The following is an 18,623-nucleotide window of genomic DNA, read 5'->3' as shown; positions in this document are numbered from 1 at the left end:
GAAGTAGGGTGGGAGGTCGAGTTTGATATCATTGGATATCCTCCTTCGAGATGAACAAATTTCATTACCCACTTTTTTTGATCCGACATGTAGTTTTCCAGATATTACGATTTGTCAGGTTAAATGGGACACCCTGTATATATAAGTGATATATATATTGGGTGTACAAATTATTAAGAGCGCAAAACAGTTCTGAACCCTAGATTTCATACTACTGAAACTACAATTTAAATTGCATTAATTTTCCCGCCCTCTTGCGGTTTTAAAGCAGTGATATTTGGTCTTTCGAAACATCGTGCGATTTGGCGTTTGATGCACATAACCTTAAAATCAGTAGTGTTCACGATGGCAATAACAAAAGAGCATATTCGATTTTCCATCCACTTCGCGTTTCATCTGAAGAAAAATGCTGCTAAAGCCACTGAAATGATCTGTGTTGCATATGGAGAGAACGCTGTAAGTTATGCTACGTGTAAAAGATGGTATCAAAAATTTCGCCACGGAGATTTCAGTCTTGAAGATGAACTGCGTGCTGGACGCCCTCAAAAGATTGAAACGGACGAACTGCAAGCATTGTTGGATATAAACTCTGCACAAACTGAAAAGGAGCTTGCAGAGCAACTTGGCGTTACGCGATAAGCCATTTCCATACGTTTACATGCAATGGGAAAAGTTCACAAGGAAGGCAGATAGGTTCCGCATGCACTGTCCGAAGACAACAAAAATTGACGGCGTGACACGGCACTCACTTTGCTTTCAAGGTTCCGGAAAAAGGACTTTCTGCACCAAATCATTACAGGTGATGAAAAGTGGATACTTTATGATAATCCGAAGCGTAAAAAATCATGGGTTGACCCTGGTCAACCTTCGACATCGACGCCAAAGACCAATATCCACGCCAAGAAGGTTTTGCTTTGCATATGGTGGGATTGGAAAAGTGTATTGTATTACGAGTTGTTACAGCCGGGTGAAACAGTAACGGCAGATCGCTATCAGCAACAATTGAGCAATTTGAGCGATGTGTTTGAAGAAAAGAGGCCATTTACTAGCAAAGGACGTCGTAAAGTGATACTGCTTCATGACAATGCCCGACCACATGTTGCGAAAGTGACTCAGGACCATATCTTTGCGTTAGGCTGGGAACTTCTCCCGCACGCGGCGTATAGCCCAGACATGGCGCCTTCGTAATTTCTCGGAGGTAAAAAAAAAAGTAGCCCAACTGCTGCGATAAGTGACATCAAAGTGCCTGAAATAAAAAAAGATAAAAAAGGCGTTAAACTAGATAAGTTTTCCTATACAGTAAACTAGGATTATGAAAAATATTGAAAATTAAAAAATTACGGTATTGTAAAAAAAAGTTCGAATTTAGCAAAAAAAAAGTACCCGTTTTTTGCGTGGCAAATTGATATTTGTTGACGGATTGAAAAAATCCTAGTTTACTATGACAAAACATGTACTGAGTATGCCTATCAAATTTGAAGTTGATTCATTAATTTGTTCGCGAGTTATGACTGCAGCAAATTTCGAAAACGTTGTTTCGAGAAAAACGCGTTTCAAGTTTTAACTATTGATTTTTTTGTTATAAAAGAAAATTTATCATACTTACAGTTATTCAGCTATTCCAGGCCTATATAATTCGCCTTCCTCTTGTTCGAAAAATTGTTGCTGGGCCGCTGCAGCTGTCCTGCGAGCTGTCTGAGCCTCCTTTGAAGCCTCGCGGTGCCGTTTTTCTGCTACCTTCATTCGTCTCATGTCTCGTTTTTCTGCATAATCTTTAGCAGAGGGCCCAATAATCACTCCCATTGTTTCAAATGCTTTCAAAATAGCTTGGAAACCTTCATTAAAATTTGCAACAGCAAAGAAATTGGCCAGTTCTATTGTTTTTAAACCACTGTGAAGGTGTTTAGGAGCAAAGCGCCACAACAAACCATTATAACTTTCGTTATTATTTTGTGTATTACTACCCTTGCACCTGTTTAATAATTCAGGCCTACTTAAATCACTACAAATTGGCTTTAGAACTTCTTGAATCTGTGGGTCCAGAGGGAGATAGTCATGTTTAAATTTCGTCATGTCATACTGGTGTACTCGGTCGACTGCTCCAGCGTGTGTCGATTTCCCTGGAACTTTCTTTTCTTATTAGTACTTCTACGCGCTAGAGTATCGTGTGCCTTTTTTTAGATTGACTTTTCCCACTCATTTTGAATGAAATTCGCGCTGCGATGTGCTCTGCACAGTGGCTAAAAATGAACTAAACGGGCCGCTTACGACCTGCGTCGAGCGGCTTCGAAACCTTTTGAGCTGGCAACACTTTCGTACGAACACAAAGGGATTATTGTGAGTCCTTGGAACTACCAGGCTCTCCTTTCTATCTTTGAAGAATAAACGATTACGTCAGAGCCTAAGAACTATCGCAGCTGCCTGGCGTCCCGCCTCGCCGGCGAGAATCGAGTTTATGGCCCCCGACCAGCTGCACTGTCGTTTCATACCTGCCGTTTCTAAAATATTTCAGATACGACCATAACACTTCAGGATATTATTCTACAGATGTTAAACTGTCAAAAAATGCAAAAAAAATAGATTTTTTCAAACCGTCACACTAGGTAAGCCCCTTAAATGAATAACATTAATAATACTAACTTTTAATAAATTTGTGTACAAATTTGTACTATTTTAGTGAAAAGTATAAATTTTAATTAGCAGTAATTGTAATACATTGTACAGCCGTAAAAATAAATCGGTATTTACAATTATATGTAAAAAATTGTTGTATTTTATGGGAAACTAAAAACTGCATTAAAATTAGTTTTACGATATGAAAATTCTTGTAGATGTGCATAGGTATTAGGTGCGCAACTAAGTTCCCGCTGTTTTTCAAGAGATGGCTCCAGTAGTAAGTGCTGGTCGATTGTGACATAACCAAAACGTCATGAACCAAGCTTAGACATATGGTAAACAAACCGCTTTGACACATTAGTGATTTTGTTTTTGCGTCATATACTTTTGGTTGTGTGAAAATGTCTGATTTTGTGCCAAATAATCGTCATTTGCGGGAAGTGTTGCTTTTCTTCTTTCATTCGAAGAAAACGGCGGCTGAAGCGCATCGAGAACTCCAAAAAGTTTACGGAGATGCTGCTCTAAGTGAAACAACGTGCCGTGATTAGTTCCGTCGCTTCAAAGACGGTGATTTCGATGTTGACGACCGTTCGCGTGAAGGAAGGCCAAAAACCTTCGAAGACGCTGAATTGGAGGCATTGCTCGATGAGGATCCGTCCAAACGCAAAAAGAGTTTGCTTCAGCACTAGGAGTTACCCGTCAAGCCATTTCCAAGCGATTGCATGCGTTGGGAATGATTCAAAAACAAGGAACTTGGGTTCCTTATGATTTGAAGCCAAGAGACGTTGAGCGTCGTTTTTTCGCCTGTGAACAACTGTTCCAGCGGCAAAAAAGGAAGGGTTTTCTTTATCACATCATTACAGGTGATGAAAAATGGATTCATTACAGCAACCCAAAGAGAACAAAATCATGGGGACTGCCCGGTCATGCTTCTACGTCGTCGGCTCGGCCGAATATTCACGCTGCGAAGGTTTTGCTGTGTATTTGGTGGGACCAGGGCGGTGTTATTTATTATGAGCTGTTGAAACCGAACGAAACCATCACTGGGGAACGGTATCGAACTCAATTGATGCGATTGAGCCGAGCACTGCGCGAAAAGCGGCCATAATACGAGCAGAGGCACGAAAAAGTGATTCTACAGCATGACAACGCTCGGCCTCACGTTGCCAAACCCGTTAAAACCTACTTAGAAACGCTCAAATGGGAAGTCCTACCCCACCCGCCATATTCCCCAGATATTGCGCCGTCCGATTATTACTTGTTCCGTTCGATGGCACATGGTCTGGCTAATCAGCAGTTCCGCTCATATGAAGACATCTCAAAATGGCTTGATTCGTGGATAGTCTCAAAAGACGAACACTTCTACCGTGACGGTATTCGAGCTCTGCCAGAAAGATGGGAAAAAGTTGTCGCTAGCGATGGGCAATATTTTGAATGATTCATTTGTAACCATTTTTTCACAATAAAGTTGCATTTTCATCAAAAAAACAGCGAGAACTTAGTTGCGCACCTAATATATATGAACGATAAAGTAAAGAAAATGAAAAAAAGTGTTAATATATTTTGTAATTTCATCCTATTAAGACTGATACAAAAACAATTCAATCAACATAGCATTTCTCTTATAACTATTTTCAAATATTCTAAATACAATAATAACTTTATTTTAGATCAATGCGGATATTGACTTTTGGCTACATCTAAATGTGTGATATTCTGACCCACTGCGCGTGGCCGCGGAGCCGTTAGGCTGAAATTTGCTATCACTAATTATGATCGCCTTGTTGCGCGCTGACAAGGAAAGCGTCGGGGCCGTCCTTCACTGATTTTGATGGGCATTGAATATTTTATAGAGCATCAAAAAACATTAGATACGTATTCTTTTATGTGCTTATCTCGATGTTTAGAGGTGTAAACTCCTTGAAAAAAAACGGACTTTTTCGCTTTTATTTAATATCTCTTAAAATATGAAGTATATGAAAAAGTCTTTCAGACAAAAGTTTTACAGTATTTTATACTCTTTTTATCGGTCTATTCAAATGTTTCAAAACGCAATATTTTATCCCTTCCCCTCCCTCCTCTTCATTACCTTTGCAAATTTTTAAGTTTTTATAAGGACAAAAATTAAAGAGCATTTAATGCCGAATCCATGGATATATAGACTGTCTTAAAAATACCGGACCTTCCGAATAACTTTGCAGGATCAAGTTTTTATGAAAAACTTTAAATACAAGAGTTATAGAAAATCGAGTAACGGACTTGATGATGATCTTTAATTTGACTTTGGCCATGACCATCAAGGTCATTTGGAGATCAACTTGAAAAATTTAAATGGGAATCCCTATTTTTTATTGCACTGTTTTTTCTACTAATTAATTTGAACAACTGTTGTTTAAAACATTTTTTTTATTTGTTGAGATATTTGAGGAAAACTTGATAACTTTTTCAATATTTAACTTACGATATCTCTCTAACTATTTGTCGGAAGAAAAAGTGATACTAGACTTTTTTGCTTTATTTAGTCTCAAAAATATATTGTTACAATAGCGCCCTGACTTTTGTTAACTTACTGACTTTTAGAAATTTAAAAATCATCAAATATCATCAAATATCGTAAGTTAAATATTGAAAAAGTTATCAAGTTTTCCTCAAATATCTCAACAAATATTAAGCAAATAAAAAAATGTTTTAGACAGGTGTTCAAATTAATTAGTAGAAAAAACAGTGCAATTAATTGGTAGAAAAGAACAGTGTAATAAAAAATAAGGGTTCCCATTTAAATTTTTCAAGTTGACCTCCAAATGACCTTGAAGGTTATGGCTGAGATCAAATTTGAGGTCACCATCAAGTCCGTTACTCAATTTTCTACAACTTTTGTATTTAAAGTTTTTCATGAAAACTTGATCCTGTAAACTTATCTGGAAGTTCCGGATAACCGTATTTTTAAGATAGCCTGTATACAGGGTGCTAAATTTCAAACGTAACAGGTAAAAAATCTCGAAAACTATGAAAGATATAAAAATGCTAAAACATGTGTTTCATGATTTCGAAGAGGAATAAGAATGGCATTATCAGTTTTTATTTGGAGGATATTTTCACGGTCAATTGAAGGTCAACTTAATTTTTTAAAATAGAAAGCTCAATTTTTTATTATATCTTCTTTTTCTATCAATTAATTTGAACAACTTCTGTCTGAAACATTTTTTTATTGCCTAATATTGTTTGAAATATTTAAGAAAAACTTGGTAACTTTTCCAACATTAACTTACGATATCTCGCTAACTATTCGTTGAAAGAAAAAATAGTATTAGATTTTTACTTTATTTACTATTAAGAATATATTACTATAATAGTGCCCTAACTTTTGTTAATTTAATAATTTTGAAATTTCCAAAGGTCGATAAGTTAACAAAAGTTAGAGCACTATTATAATAATATATTCTTGATAGTAAATAAAGTAAAAAAGTCTAATACTATTTTTTCTTTCGACGAATTGTTACCGAGATATCGTAAATTAAATGTTGAAAAAGTTGCCAAGTTTTCCTTAAATATCTAAAAAAATATTATGAAAATAAAAAAATAATTCAGACAAAAGATGTTAAAATTAATTGGTAGGAAAAAAGATATAATGAAAAATTGGCCTTTCTAATTAAAAAAATTAAGTTGACCTTCAACTGACCTTGAAAATACCCTCCAATACCATGAAAAACTGATAATGTCATTCTCTTTCCCCTTCGAAATCATGGAACATATGTTTTAGCTTTTTTTAATATCTTTCATAATTTTCGAGATTTTTTACCTGGTACGTTTGAAATTTAACACCCTGTATAGTGTCAATAACGTGACTACAACCTTTTTTTTCTCTTTTTGGTCACGCAGAGGAAATCCTCATGGATACCCCCGCCTCTTGGGGAGGGCGGGGGTTATGTCGGACTTCTACCGACTAAAACCCCTGCGGGATGCCTACCACTTGGACCGTGGTGGGGGGAGTCAGGGGAACTACCTGCATTCCCTCCCTGAACCTGCATTCCCTCCCCGACCTGCATTCCCTCCCCCAGGTGCCTATAACCCTGTACAAAATGCTTCAGCATGCCTACAAATATACAAAATCTGCTTTGACACGCCTACAACTTCGATATTTCGGCCAGCATCTTAATTCGTATACTCATTTAATCATTACCCCTAATTTTGTTGTGTCATTCAGCTTTTGTGCTTTTATACAAGAAAACTCTTCCGAACTTTTGTAGGATTATAAATCTTGCATATAGCATGATATGGCTGCGGAACTAATTATGAAAAACTTATATTCAGCTTGAAGGTAACATCTTACAAAAAAAAGATCTGACGTGTAAATATAATTTTTAGCTGCATCTCGTAGCAGTAGGTATTCATGCACATTAGTATTAGGTAAAAGTATAATGAGCAAACAAATTTGGTTCGCGAGAAAATGAAAGATAAAAAATTCAGAAGGCCTTATAACCAATTTAAGTAAAGCGTTCAAGGAGCGTGTGGCGGAGCGGGAAGGCATATCTGTGAAGTTAACACGTCAATATAAAAAAAACAAGTAGAGTTCTAATAGTACTTTAGATAGTTCTACAGTTCCTCTATAACAAAAAAAATAGTTCTGCAACAAATACACCCAAAAAATCAAAAATAAAAATACAACGTATTAGGTTCGCAAAGTTAGGACGTCGCATCTTTCTTTAACGTACAAAAAGCAATCAAAATTGCACTATCCGTAGATTTTTGTCCAAAAAATGAGTTTTTTCCCACTGTGCGCCGTTCCGCGCTTAGCGGCCGGCCGATGATTACGGGCCGCTGAGATTCGTCGCTATATAAGAAATCAGCTGGAGCACATCTTTGTGTCATATTATCATTAAACACACATAAACATATATATTTTAAAGTAATTATTAAATGAGGAAAAAATTTTAATGATTTCCCGACAATAGTTGTCGCGAGCGTCTTTGATCTGTCTAAGTAGCCGCCGCAACGTACGAGGGCGGTCCGATAAGTACTTAGCCTCACCGCCCGATGGCGCCACTATCGCAAGAGAAATTTACTATCGTGTAGTACATTCTCGTACACGGCTATTGTCGAAATTTCAGCCGAATCGGACTCGTAGTTTTGTTTTGACCGCGTGTGGAAGCGGGCGTGTCCGCGGATTTTAGAAAAATGGAAAAAGAGCAATATCGGTCGGTAATTCGATTCTTGTTTTTGGAAGGGAAATCGCGCAGCGAAATCAAAGAGCGCTTGGATGCTGTGTACGGTGACTCTTCTCCTTCGATGGCGACCGTCAAAAATTGGCTTAACGAGTTTCAACGTGGTCGCACGTCGAATTTTGATGAGCCACGCCCAGGTGCCCCGAAAACGGCTACCACGGAGGATAACATGACAAAAATCCACGATCTCGTATTGGCAGACCGCCGATTGAAGGTGCGCGAGATAGCTGAGACAGTAGGCATCTCAAAAGACCGCGTGGGTCATATCCTGCATGAAATTTTGGGCATGAGAAAGCTGTCGGCGCGATGGGTGCCGCGTTTGCTCATTCCGGACAACAAGCGCAACCGTGAGACCACTTCAGAGCAGTGTTTGACGCTGTTTAAGCGCAATCCGAAGGAGTTTCTGCGTCGTTTCGTGACCGTCGACGAAACATGGATCCACTGGTACACACCAGAGACCAAGGAACAATCGAAATAATGGACTTCACCCGGCGAACGTGAAGAAGGCGAAGACTGTCCTATCGGCCGGAAAGGTGATGGCACCGTTTTCTGGGATTCACAAGGTGTGATCTACATCGACTACCTGGAGAAGGGCAAAACGGTCACTGGGCTGTACTATGCCGAATTATTGGGCCGATTCGACGCCGAATTGCAGAAAAAACGGCCCCATTTGGCGAAGAAAAAGTGCTGTTCCACCATGACAACGTATCTGCTCACACCTCCGCCCTCGCCACGGTCAAATTGGTCGAATTGGGCTACGAACTGTTGCCCCATCCACCGTATTCTCCAGATTTGGCCCCGTGCGACTTCTTTTTGTTTCCAAACTTGAAAAAGTCACTCGCCGGGCAGAAATTTGAGGCGAATGAGGAGGTCATCGCCGCCACGGAGGCCTACTTTGCAGACCTCGAGAAAACGTATTTTTCAGACGGGTTAAAGAAGTTGGAGCATCGCTGGGTCAAGTGTATCGAGCTAAAAGGAGACTATGTTGAGAAATAAATCGCCACTTTTCCAAAATTTTCGTTTTTCTTTTGTAGGCTAAGTACTTATCGGACCACCCTCGTATATGTCGTTGACTGGCCGGTTATCCTCGCGTATCGCTTACGCGTCGCGCAATATCGATATCGTCATTAGATCTAAGAAGTTCGACGGCTCCCTTTAGTTTTAGACATCAAAATACAAGCGCAAAAATATAGAACGGCGAGGATTTATAACCGCAGTAAGTCAGGATGACATTTAATCAATTTCATTAATTTAATTAATAGAATAAAAAATGCGTATTCTTGTACTTCGTGTGCGTACTCTTATCTCATAGGTTGTCCAAGAGTATGCATTTGCAACATTTCACATTGTTAATTATTTGAAGCACTATTAATTCAACTATATAAATTTCAATTTTTAGTAGTGCCACTACACAGCAGATAACTCTTCATATTCAGTGTTAGTTTGAAGTAAGTATATCGTATCGTTACAGTTAATTCGTATAATCGTACAATTAATTAAAATGTAAAAAATGCGTATTATTATCTGCATTTCCTTTATATAGAAAATAATTATTGCGGAAAGACCTACATATCTGTATTAAGTATCCAGGTACCTATTATATCCATGTATTAAGTATCCATGTATTATATATCTTGCACTCTTCTGTATTGGAAATTTGAATAATCGTTTTGCAGTCAATTTTCCATTCTGACAATCTTTATACATGCACCTGTTATAAAAGCTAACTTCTGGAGTCAACATAGTCTTTATATTTTTATTTGCAATGCAGTATAAGAAATAATTTTAGATATGCAGTATAAGAAATAATTTTAGATATGTGAGAAAAAATATGTAACAAATAAGAAACTAAACATGACAGAATAAAGAGAAAAATGGAAAAAGAAAAAAAAAGCAAGGTAAATATATAGAAAAGGGTGCACCTCACCGATTTTTTTCATTTTGAAATATGTTATAAAGGATGAAATTCTGAGTGACTTTTCCTAATACAATTATATAAGGGTCGCTTATAGTTTCTGAGATATTTGATTTTAAAGTTTTATAATTGTACGTTGAAGTATATTTGAAGTAGATAAGCAGTTTTCATTTTCTTTAAATATAGGAAACGGTACATATAAGCGGGAGAGGGGCTCCACCCGGTATTTCAAATTCGATAATCTTATTCATAATTCTATCGAATAATTATTTTGCTCATCATATCTTGACTATTATACATACTGAAAGAAAACTGATAAAGATCTTAGTTCATAACTATTATATAACACATGTATTATATAACAGTTATATTGTTAAGTAGGAAATTACAACTATCATGCACGTTATATGTAATATTAGGCCTGTTCGTTTTGTCTGCATTGCTGAACTGGTGCATTAAGTTAAAGTGAGACAAACGTAGGTTTTCTCACTTTAACTTGTTGCATCAGTTCAGCAGTGGAGACAAAACGAACAGGCCTATTGTGTTGCTGGGATGATTCCTCTTGATGATATATATATAATTTTTACTATATTCTGTGTAGTAGCTCAGATATGAACCAAACTATCACAGACATATCTCGTTACCGAGCGACATCGATGTAGTTGACGTCTATTTTCTCAAGGGACGCGTCGAATTCATAAAAATTTCTGAACCTTCGCTGATGGCTGCTCTCAGGTTCCTCTCTGATTATATCATAAGTTAAATATATATTAAACATATCAATACCGATTGCATTGAATAACATTTTCATACATGGGAGGAAAAAAATGAAAAAATAACAAAACAGCATGCCAAATTTCGAAGCCCTCTGTTTCAGCACAATAAACCAGCTTACCTCCACGACCACCATGTACTTTTGATTTTAAAAGATTTAGTATCTTTATTTGACTACAATATCTATGTATTAAACTGTTCACTTTTTTTCCTGCAAACACTCAACAATCCATTGTATAATTTTGTACGCTGATTCGTAAAAATTTCGAACAAAGAAATCTTTTCGAAATCAGATAAATATGTCAATTCCCATGTGAGAAGATGAGTCTCTCAAATTACTGACATTTAAATTATTAACGTTAATAAAATTATTTAATATTAATAATAATTAAAATATAATAATTATTGCATATTAACATTTACAACGCATATGCATGTGTATGTTCATAACTGAAAAAGAAAATTATAAAATTGAATATAAAAATTATAAGATGGCCAGTGATTAGGATCATTTTGTGTCATTGCTAGAAATTGTCCGCGCGGTCTTGAAATATTGCTTCCCGAATTGCGGGTAGTACATTACGAGAAAGATGAGAAGGTGAAGGGCCAGACGGGAGAGATTCTAGCCTAGCGATAAGATTTGCCGTTGACTCGCCTCGTGTCTCCTCCTGCCGCACGCTCGCTCATCGGTGGTGCGACAAAGACGAAGAGCGATTGATCGTCTGTGCTTTTCTATCTTACTATTTTCCTTAAGGAAGTAGAATAAGCAAGAACCGTACATGCTTCGCCGTTACCGTCAGGACAAATGTAACGGATGTGCACACATTTTCTCAGAGGGCGCAACGGAATTCGGCGGAAAAAGCTTCCCAGCGTCTCGGCCCGGTAGCTGCTTTCAGGTTTCTCTCTGTTAGTATTTAGTTTAAGTCTTTTGTTCGCTTCGTGGCGGTTGGATGTGGTTCCTCTAACTACGCATATTTTTTTATCGTGGGGACTGCGTACGCGTGTCCCTGTTTTTCTTTTACCTTCATAATCGTGGACTGGCGTAGGGAATAGAGTGTAACAGCTTTGCCCAGAGCTTTTATTGAACCAGAACCAGAGCCAGTATTTAGTTTACCTTCCATTACCGTCGAATTGATATAGCTGGTTTTGTTATCCTCTTTGATAAAAAGTTTGTGATTTAATGGAACATATTACAGTGGCTTTTGTTGCTAATTTACTGTTATATTAGCAAGCAAGCTTTATCAAAAAAAGATGATTTTAATGCAATCAGATGTCTGTCACGGTATTTTGTTTGAATCTGCTGCTAATCTACTATATATTACTAACAAGGAGAGTGACACAACTGTCCCTCACCGATTTGAATGGGCTTCGGATATGTTGTAGAGCATCAAAAACTAAGGGACACGTATTTTTTTATATCGGCTTCGGAACATGTTTAGGGGGTGAAACTACACCTTGAAAAAATAGCCATTATCGTTTTTAGCAAATATTTTCTAAATTATGAGTCATATGAGAAAAAATTCCAGACAAAAGTTTTGCAATATTTTATGCTCTTTGCAACCATGTGTTCAATTTCTTAAAATTTCAAATGTTGAACTACTTCCCCCTGCTCTCGTCACTCTGGCAAAATTTTTAAGTTTTTGTAAGGACAAGAATTGTAAAACATTAAATACCAAATCCATCCATATATAATATTAGAAAATGGTATTTAATATTTTGGACAAAACGCAATGAGAAAACTTCATGGTATATGTGCCGCTCTGTCCGAGTAGATAGATACTGTAGGTAGATACGCTGTGATATTTCTTTACAATTGCACTATGCTTCACGACTGCTTATGCATATTTTCTTATGCTACAATTAATCGTAATGATATGATATACAATATTACACGAAATAAAAATGCTTGATGAAAACGTGAACAATAGAACAATTTGCATATATAACAGTAGCAAATGTGTGTGTACAGCATCGCTATTTGAACAAGAGCTCCAAATGTATATTTTTTTCATTTAATGTATAAAATTTATGTTCACTACAATCTGAAAGGTATGTCGATTAAGGATAATTAAAATGATTAAAAAAGTATTTCATGCAATGCATTTGAAATAATGAATCACATTATCATCGGCCTAATTAGAAAACCTCTTAACTTCAATTTTTGACAAAATTGAGATACTCATTTTGTTCGATTCATCTTGTCGACTTTGATCGAATAAAATGAGTCTCAATTTTGTCAAAAATTGGAATTAAGAGGTTTTTTAATTAAGCCGACGTTATGTTACCTCTGCAAGCATGTAGTGTGACAATATAATATATTTTATTAATTGCTAAATGAGACATAAGATCTTAACGACGAAGGGCTCAACAAAAATTATGGAGTAATAATTTATGGAGTAATAATAGGATAGAGAGGAACAATACAATAAATTATAGAAGAATAACACATTATTATATATATTTCACAATATTAATAAAAAAATCAATAGTGTTTGCATATAAACGAAAAATAAATATTACATTTATGGCGCATATTCATTGCAAAGGTGGTGATCATGGAAAAATGTGTGATACAAAGTGATTTTTTGCACCAAGAGCAAATAATTATGGCAGTTTCGCCACAAATATCGCATTTTATTTTAGAAGCATTTTGGAAACAAAACTCAACCGGTATTTCGAATTCGCATGGCCTACTCTGTAAATATCCACTTTTAAACCACGCATATTTAAATAAATTGTGAAACCTGGGTGACGATAATTGATGGTGCGTTAATGACTGCAGTTTTAAAATATTGTTTCTAACATGAAGATCAATTGCAAGTTCTAATAGCATTACAATATCAGAAAAATATTTAATAAAATTTTTCCATAATCGAAAGCCATATACATCTAATGGTTGTATTTTTTCCGTTGTATCGGCTGGAATGGTTATAAAAACAATATCTGATCTAGATACAAAATCCGATCTAGTTTCCTGAATTACATTGGGACAATGTCCACTCCATGAATCTAATAATAATACGGATTGTAGCCCGACATTCGGAAAAAATATTTCTCTCAACCAGGTTTTCATATAATCTAATGTCAATTTACCTGATTTGGAAGCCATTACAAAAATATTAGGAGCATTGAATAAATTTTCACGTACTCCTGGACCGAACGTTCCTGTTGGTTCTTTTAATACAATTAACAGAGGCGACAATAATTTACCATCAGCGGAAATAGTCGGCTGTATGGTATAACTATGCGTGGTTACTGATACAGATTGTACTATGGATTCTATTTTCTTTGTACCATTTTGTACTAAGGTACGACCGGTGTGAAGTTCTAATTGGAACTTACTCTGATCTGAAGTGTAGATATTTTATATAATGAATTATATATATTTTATATAATAAATACGAAATATAAAAGCTGGACGCCAGCCAGCTGAAAGCTGGACGCTAGCCAGCTGAAAGCTGAAAGTTGGACGTCAGCCAGCTGAAAGTTAAAAGCTTGGCGTTTCAAATTTTACGGGATAATTTTTTTGTTAGCAATTTATTTCTGTCAAATTAATGACCGAATACGTTCTCATACGTATTGATTCAATAATTTTTATTAATATTATATAAAACATTTTTTAGTTTAGTTATACGCGCTTTACGATTGTCGTTTAAATTTTTCAGACCTCTAATTGTATATATAACTGTCAATCTTAAATTTTATAATATATTATTAAATTATATTATGCGCTAAATAGGTGAAATCATATTGATAACATTTAAGCGATAATATAAAATTCATTCATACACATACATAATAATGTCTTACAATAAACATGTTAGTACATCTAGATTATATTTTTTAAATTTTGTGTTATATTATCAAGATTTTTAATGCATTTCATGCACAACACGCTTGCCCTTTTTTATTCACTTTGACTTTCCTGTAAAATTGCAGTATAAACATAAATTTCACAAATATGTGATTCAGGAAACAAACGAGAATAAAAAGACAATTGAGCTAGTACGCTATTAGTCGTGTCAATTATTTACTTTTAATAATCATAGTTAAAATTTACAAATATCCATACGTATGTTCCAGTCGTAATTTTTCGACCTTTTTCAATAGTAAAATATAAAAATTATAATTCATGATATTTGTGTGGTAGTTCATTCGGGAATCGCGGAAATAACATATTTTATAATTGTATCGTGCATATATGTAAGTTTGTGTTATTCGGAACTTGTCTATGTAAAGTCCTTATTTGTAATAATGAAGGATTTATAAAATATTCCGTCAGCGAATCCGGTCAACGAAAGTTAAGTATTTTCATGAACCGAACGTTCCTGTTGGTTCTTTTAATACAATTAACAGAGGCGACAATAATCCACCATCAGCGGAAATAGTTGGCTGTATGGTATAACTATGCCTGGTTGCTGATACAATTGCACTACGGATTCTATTTTCTTTGTACCTTTTTGTGCTAAGGTACGACCGGTGTGAAGTTCTAATTGGAACCCACTCTGATCTGATTCTAAAATAAAATGCGATATTTGTGGAAAAACTGCCATAATTATTTGCTTTTAGTGCAAAAGATCACTTTGCATCACACATTTTTTCCATGATCACCACTTTTGCAACGAATGTGCCATAAATATAACATTTATTTTTCGTTTATATGCAAATACTGTATTGATTTGTTTATTACTATTGTGAAATATATATAATAACGTGTTATTCTTCTATAATTTATTGTATTGTTCCTCTCTATCCTATAAATTATTATTCCATAATTTTTGTTAAGCCCTTCGTTATGTTTCATTCAGCAATTAATAAAATATATTGTATTGTCACACTACACACTTGCAGAGATAACATAACGTCGGTCTACTTAGAAAACCTCTTAATTCCAAGTTTTTACAAAATTGAGACTCATTTTGTTCGATCAAAGTTGACGAGATAAATCGAACAAAATGAGTATCTCAATTTTATAAAAAATTGAAGTTAGGAGGTTTTCTAATTAGGCTGATGATAATGTGTTTCATTATTTCACGTGCATTGCATGAAATAATTTTTTAATCATTTTAATTATCCTTAATCGACATACCTTTCAGATTGTAGTGAACATAAATTTTACACATTAAATGAAGAAAATACACATTTGGAGCTCTTGTTCAAATAGCGATGTTGCACACACATTTGCTACTGTTATATATGCAAATTGTTCTATTGTTCACGTTTTCATCAAGCATTTTTATTTCGTGTAATATTGTGTATCATATCATTACGATTAATTGTAGCATAAGAAAATATGCACAAACAGTCGTGAAGCATAGTGCAATTGTAAAGAAATATCACAGCGTATCTACCTACAGTATCTATCTACTCGGACAGAGCAGCACATACTACATGAGCTGAAAAGTCTTTGGCTTAACAATGAAAAAACGATTTTTTTAATGAAAAAAGTGTTTTATTCCTCGACATAATCTCCATTTAGAGTAATGCACTTAGTGTAACGGTCCGCTAACATTTCGATGCCGGTCTTATAGTGCTCAGTGTCAAGTCCCTCAAAATAGGCATTTGTTTCCAACTTGACCTCCTCATTCGAGTAAAATCTTTTACCAGCGAGCCACTGCTTTAGTCGGGGAAAAAAGAAATAATCGCTGGGGGCCAGGTCTGGAGAATACGGGGGATGCGGGACCAATTCATAGCGCAATTTCTTTAATTTATCGGTCATATCGCGAGCCGAGTGAGCTGGAGCATTGTCTTGGTGAAACAAAATTTTTTTCTTTGCCAAATGTGGCCGTTTGACCTTGACCTCGTCGTCCAATCGATCCAGTAATGTACAGTAATATTCTTTATTGATAGTTTTCCATGTTCAAGATAATCAATGAATATTATATTATGCGCATCCCAAAAAATACTGGCCAAAACCTTGCCGGCTGATTGTTGTGTCTTCGGGCGCTTCGAATGGCTTTCATCAGGCAATAACCACTCCGCTGACTGCCGATTGGACTCCGGTGTGTAGTGATGGATCCATGTTTCATCCATTGTGACAAATCGACGCAAAAACTCCCTCTTATTGCGGTTAAACAGGGCCAGATTTTGCTTTGAAAGTCGAACACGTTCCGCTTTTTGCTCAATTGTCAAAAAACACGGCACCCAACGCGCGCAAAGCTTTTTCATGTGTAAATATTCATGAATGATATGATCAACGCGTTCCTTTGAGACGCCTATGATGTTAGCTAGCTCACTCAATTTCATTTTGCGGTCATTCAACACGATTTCACTGATTTTCTGGATGTTTTCTGGAGTAACTGCCTCATTTGGCCTTCCTGAACGTGGTGCATCATTTGTGCTCGTACGGTTACGACGAAACTCAGTAAACCAATATTTGATGGTTGAATTCGGTGGGGCAGATGTGCCGTAACATTTATCAAGCCATGCCTTTGCTTCAACAGTGTTTTTCCCATCAGGAAGCAATGTTTAATCAAAACACGAAATTCACTTTTTTCCATAGTAAAGATAAATTCAGAGGTAACGTCACTTCGAAAGCTATAACTTGTACACGAGTCAACGAAATATCATGAAATTTTTACAGCATCTAAGTTAAGGTTGGTACTTTATAGGAAATATAAGGATTTTTAGTTTGTGGTGCCATCTACATGTCAGGCCAAAGACTTTTCAGCCCATGTAATATACCATGAAGTTTTCTCATTGCGTTTTGTCCAAAATATTAAATACCATTTTCTAATATTATATATGGATGGATTTGGTATTTAATGTTTTACAATTCTTGTCCTTACAAAAACTTAAAAATTTTGCCAGAGTAACGAGAGCAGCGGAGAGTAGTTCAACATTTGAAATTTTAAAAAATTGAACACATGGTTGCAAAGAGCATAAAATATTGCAAAACTTTTGTCTGAAACTTTTTCTCATATGACTCATAATTTAGAAAATATTTGCTAAAAACGATAACGGCTATTTTTTCAAGGTGTGGTTTCACCCCCTAAACATGTTCCGAAGCCGATATAAAAAAATACGTGTCCCTTAGTTTTTGATGCTCTACAACATATCCGAAGCTCATTCAAATCGGTGAGGGACAGTTGTGACACTGTCCTTGTAAGTATCAAATAAAGCTAACATATTTATATTGCTATCAGACGTCTCCTTTCGTCTGCTTTCCTCCTCACCGAACCCGGACTCCGACGAGTTTTATCCATGTAAAACGCGTAGCGACGACCGACCCGCGGAGTTCGGCCGTTACAACTTTAAGAATGTATCTCTATTTTTTGCATGCGATCTACCCCTACCCCTGTAACCCCTGACATCTGAGGGCATGTTTGGTATACTGAAAATTGCAAAGTGCGACGGAATGCACGGACGTGAACAATTTTTTTTCGGGAACGCCGTTTGCATCATCATAAAGTTCAAATCTTCCCCTTCAATTTGAAAAAAATGGAGTCGCTACAATTTTTTTCGCAAAGTTACAGCCCTTCAAAAATATAGGTTAAGAAATTTGGCAAGACAACCTGTCAATTTGAATGACCTATTGCAGACTCTGGTTCAGATCTGGAATGACCTTCCGCAGGAAGAAATTAGGGCCTGCATTAACATGAGAGACCAGCTGCAAGAAGTGATCCGGCAGCGTGGGGGAAACATGAGATATTGAAGACGCACTTACATGCACACATACACACACACACACACATGCGCGCGCGCCCACGTACACAGAAGGGAGGATTTGGAGTCAATAATTAAGTGGAAGTGACGAACCACGGGGTCCTTTTCTTTTCTGCCACGGACACACACATACATGCGTGCATACTTGGCCCGAAGGTCAGAAACAACGATATGATTGAAGGGCTGTAACTTTGCGACAAAAAATTGTAGCGACTCCATTTTTTTCAAATTGAAGGGGAAGATTTGAACTTTATGATGATGCAAACGGCGTTCCCGAAAAAAAATTGTTCACGTCCGTGCATTCCGTCAAACTTTACAATTTTCAGTATATCAAACATGCCCTCAGATGTCAGGAGTTACAGGGGTAGGAGTACATCGCATGCAAAAAATGGAGATACATTCTTAAAGTAGAGACTTCAAACTTTATTTCG

At 36.3% G+C, this 18,623-nt stretch overlaps 2 protein-coding genes across 9 annotated transcripts in view; one reads left to right on the top strand and one right to left on the bottom strand.

Annotated features, from left to right (window-relative positions):
• Positions 1 to 1,087: 1,087 nt before the first annotated feature.
• Positions 1,088 to 2,259, bottom strand: LOC109504164 (hypothetical protein). Its single transcript, XM_019843017.2, has 2 exons — positions 1,607 to 2,259; positions 1,088 to 1,246 (listed from the first exon to the last, which is right to left on the bottom strand). The coding sequence occupies exon 1, from the start codon at positions 2,071 to 2,073 to the stop codon at positions 1,609 to 1,611; it is 465 nt and encodes a 154-aa protein (XP_019698576.2). The 5' UTR covers positions 2,074 to 2,259; the 3' UTR covers positions 1,088 to 1,246; positions 1,607 to 1,608.
• A 9,199-nt stretch (positions 2,260 to 11,458) lies between these two features.
• The window catches only part of DNaseII (deoxyribonuclease II), a 235,264-nt gene continuing 228,099 nt past the window's right edge, over positions 11,459 to 18,623 (top strand). For 4 of the 8 annotated variants that reach the window (XM_025299388.1, XM_025299387.1, XM_025299389.1 and 1 more), the window contains exon 1: positions 11,459 to 11,809. The gene's annotated coding sequence lies outside the window, so the exon portion shown is untranslated. The remainder of the gene's footprint in view (positions 11,810 to 18,623) is intronic. The other 4 variants (XM_025299392.1, XM_025299390.1, XM_025299386.1 and 1 more) reach the window with 2 other exon arrangements.

This window comes from Harpegnathos saltator, unplaced genomic scaffold (genome assembly GCF_003227715.2).
Source record: "Harpegnathos saltator strain DR-91 unplaced genomic scaffold, Hsal_v8.6 scaffold273, whole genome shotgun sequence".
Taxonomy (NCBI): domain Eukaryota; kingdom Metazoa; phylum Arthropoda; class Insecta; order Hymenoptera; family Formicidae; genus Harpegnathos; species Harpegnathos saltator.
Note: the sequence above shows the minus strand (reverse complement) of the source record. Positions and strands in the feature narration are given on the sequence as shown.

Coding starts and splice junctions, on each gene's coding strand:
- LOC109504164 (XM_019843017.2), bottom strand. CDS start 2,073: ATGACGAAATTTAAACATGACTATCTCCCTCTGGACCCACAGATTCAA.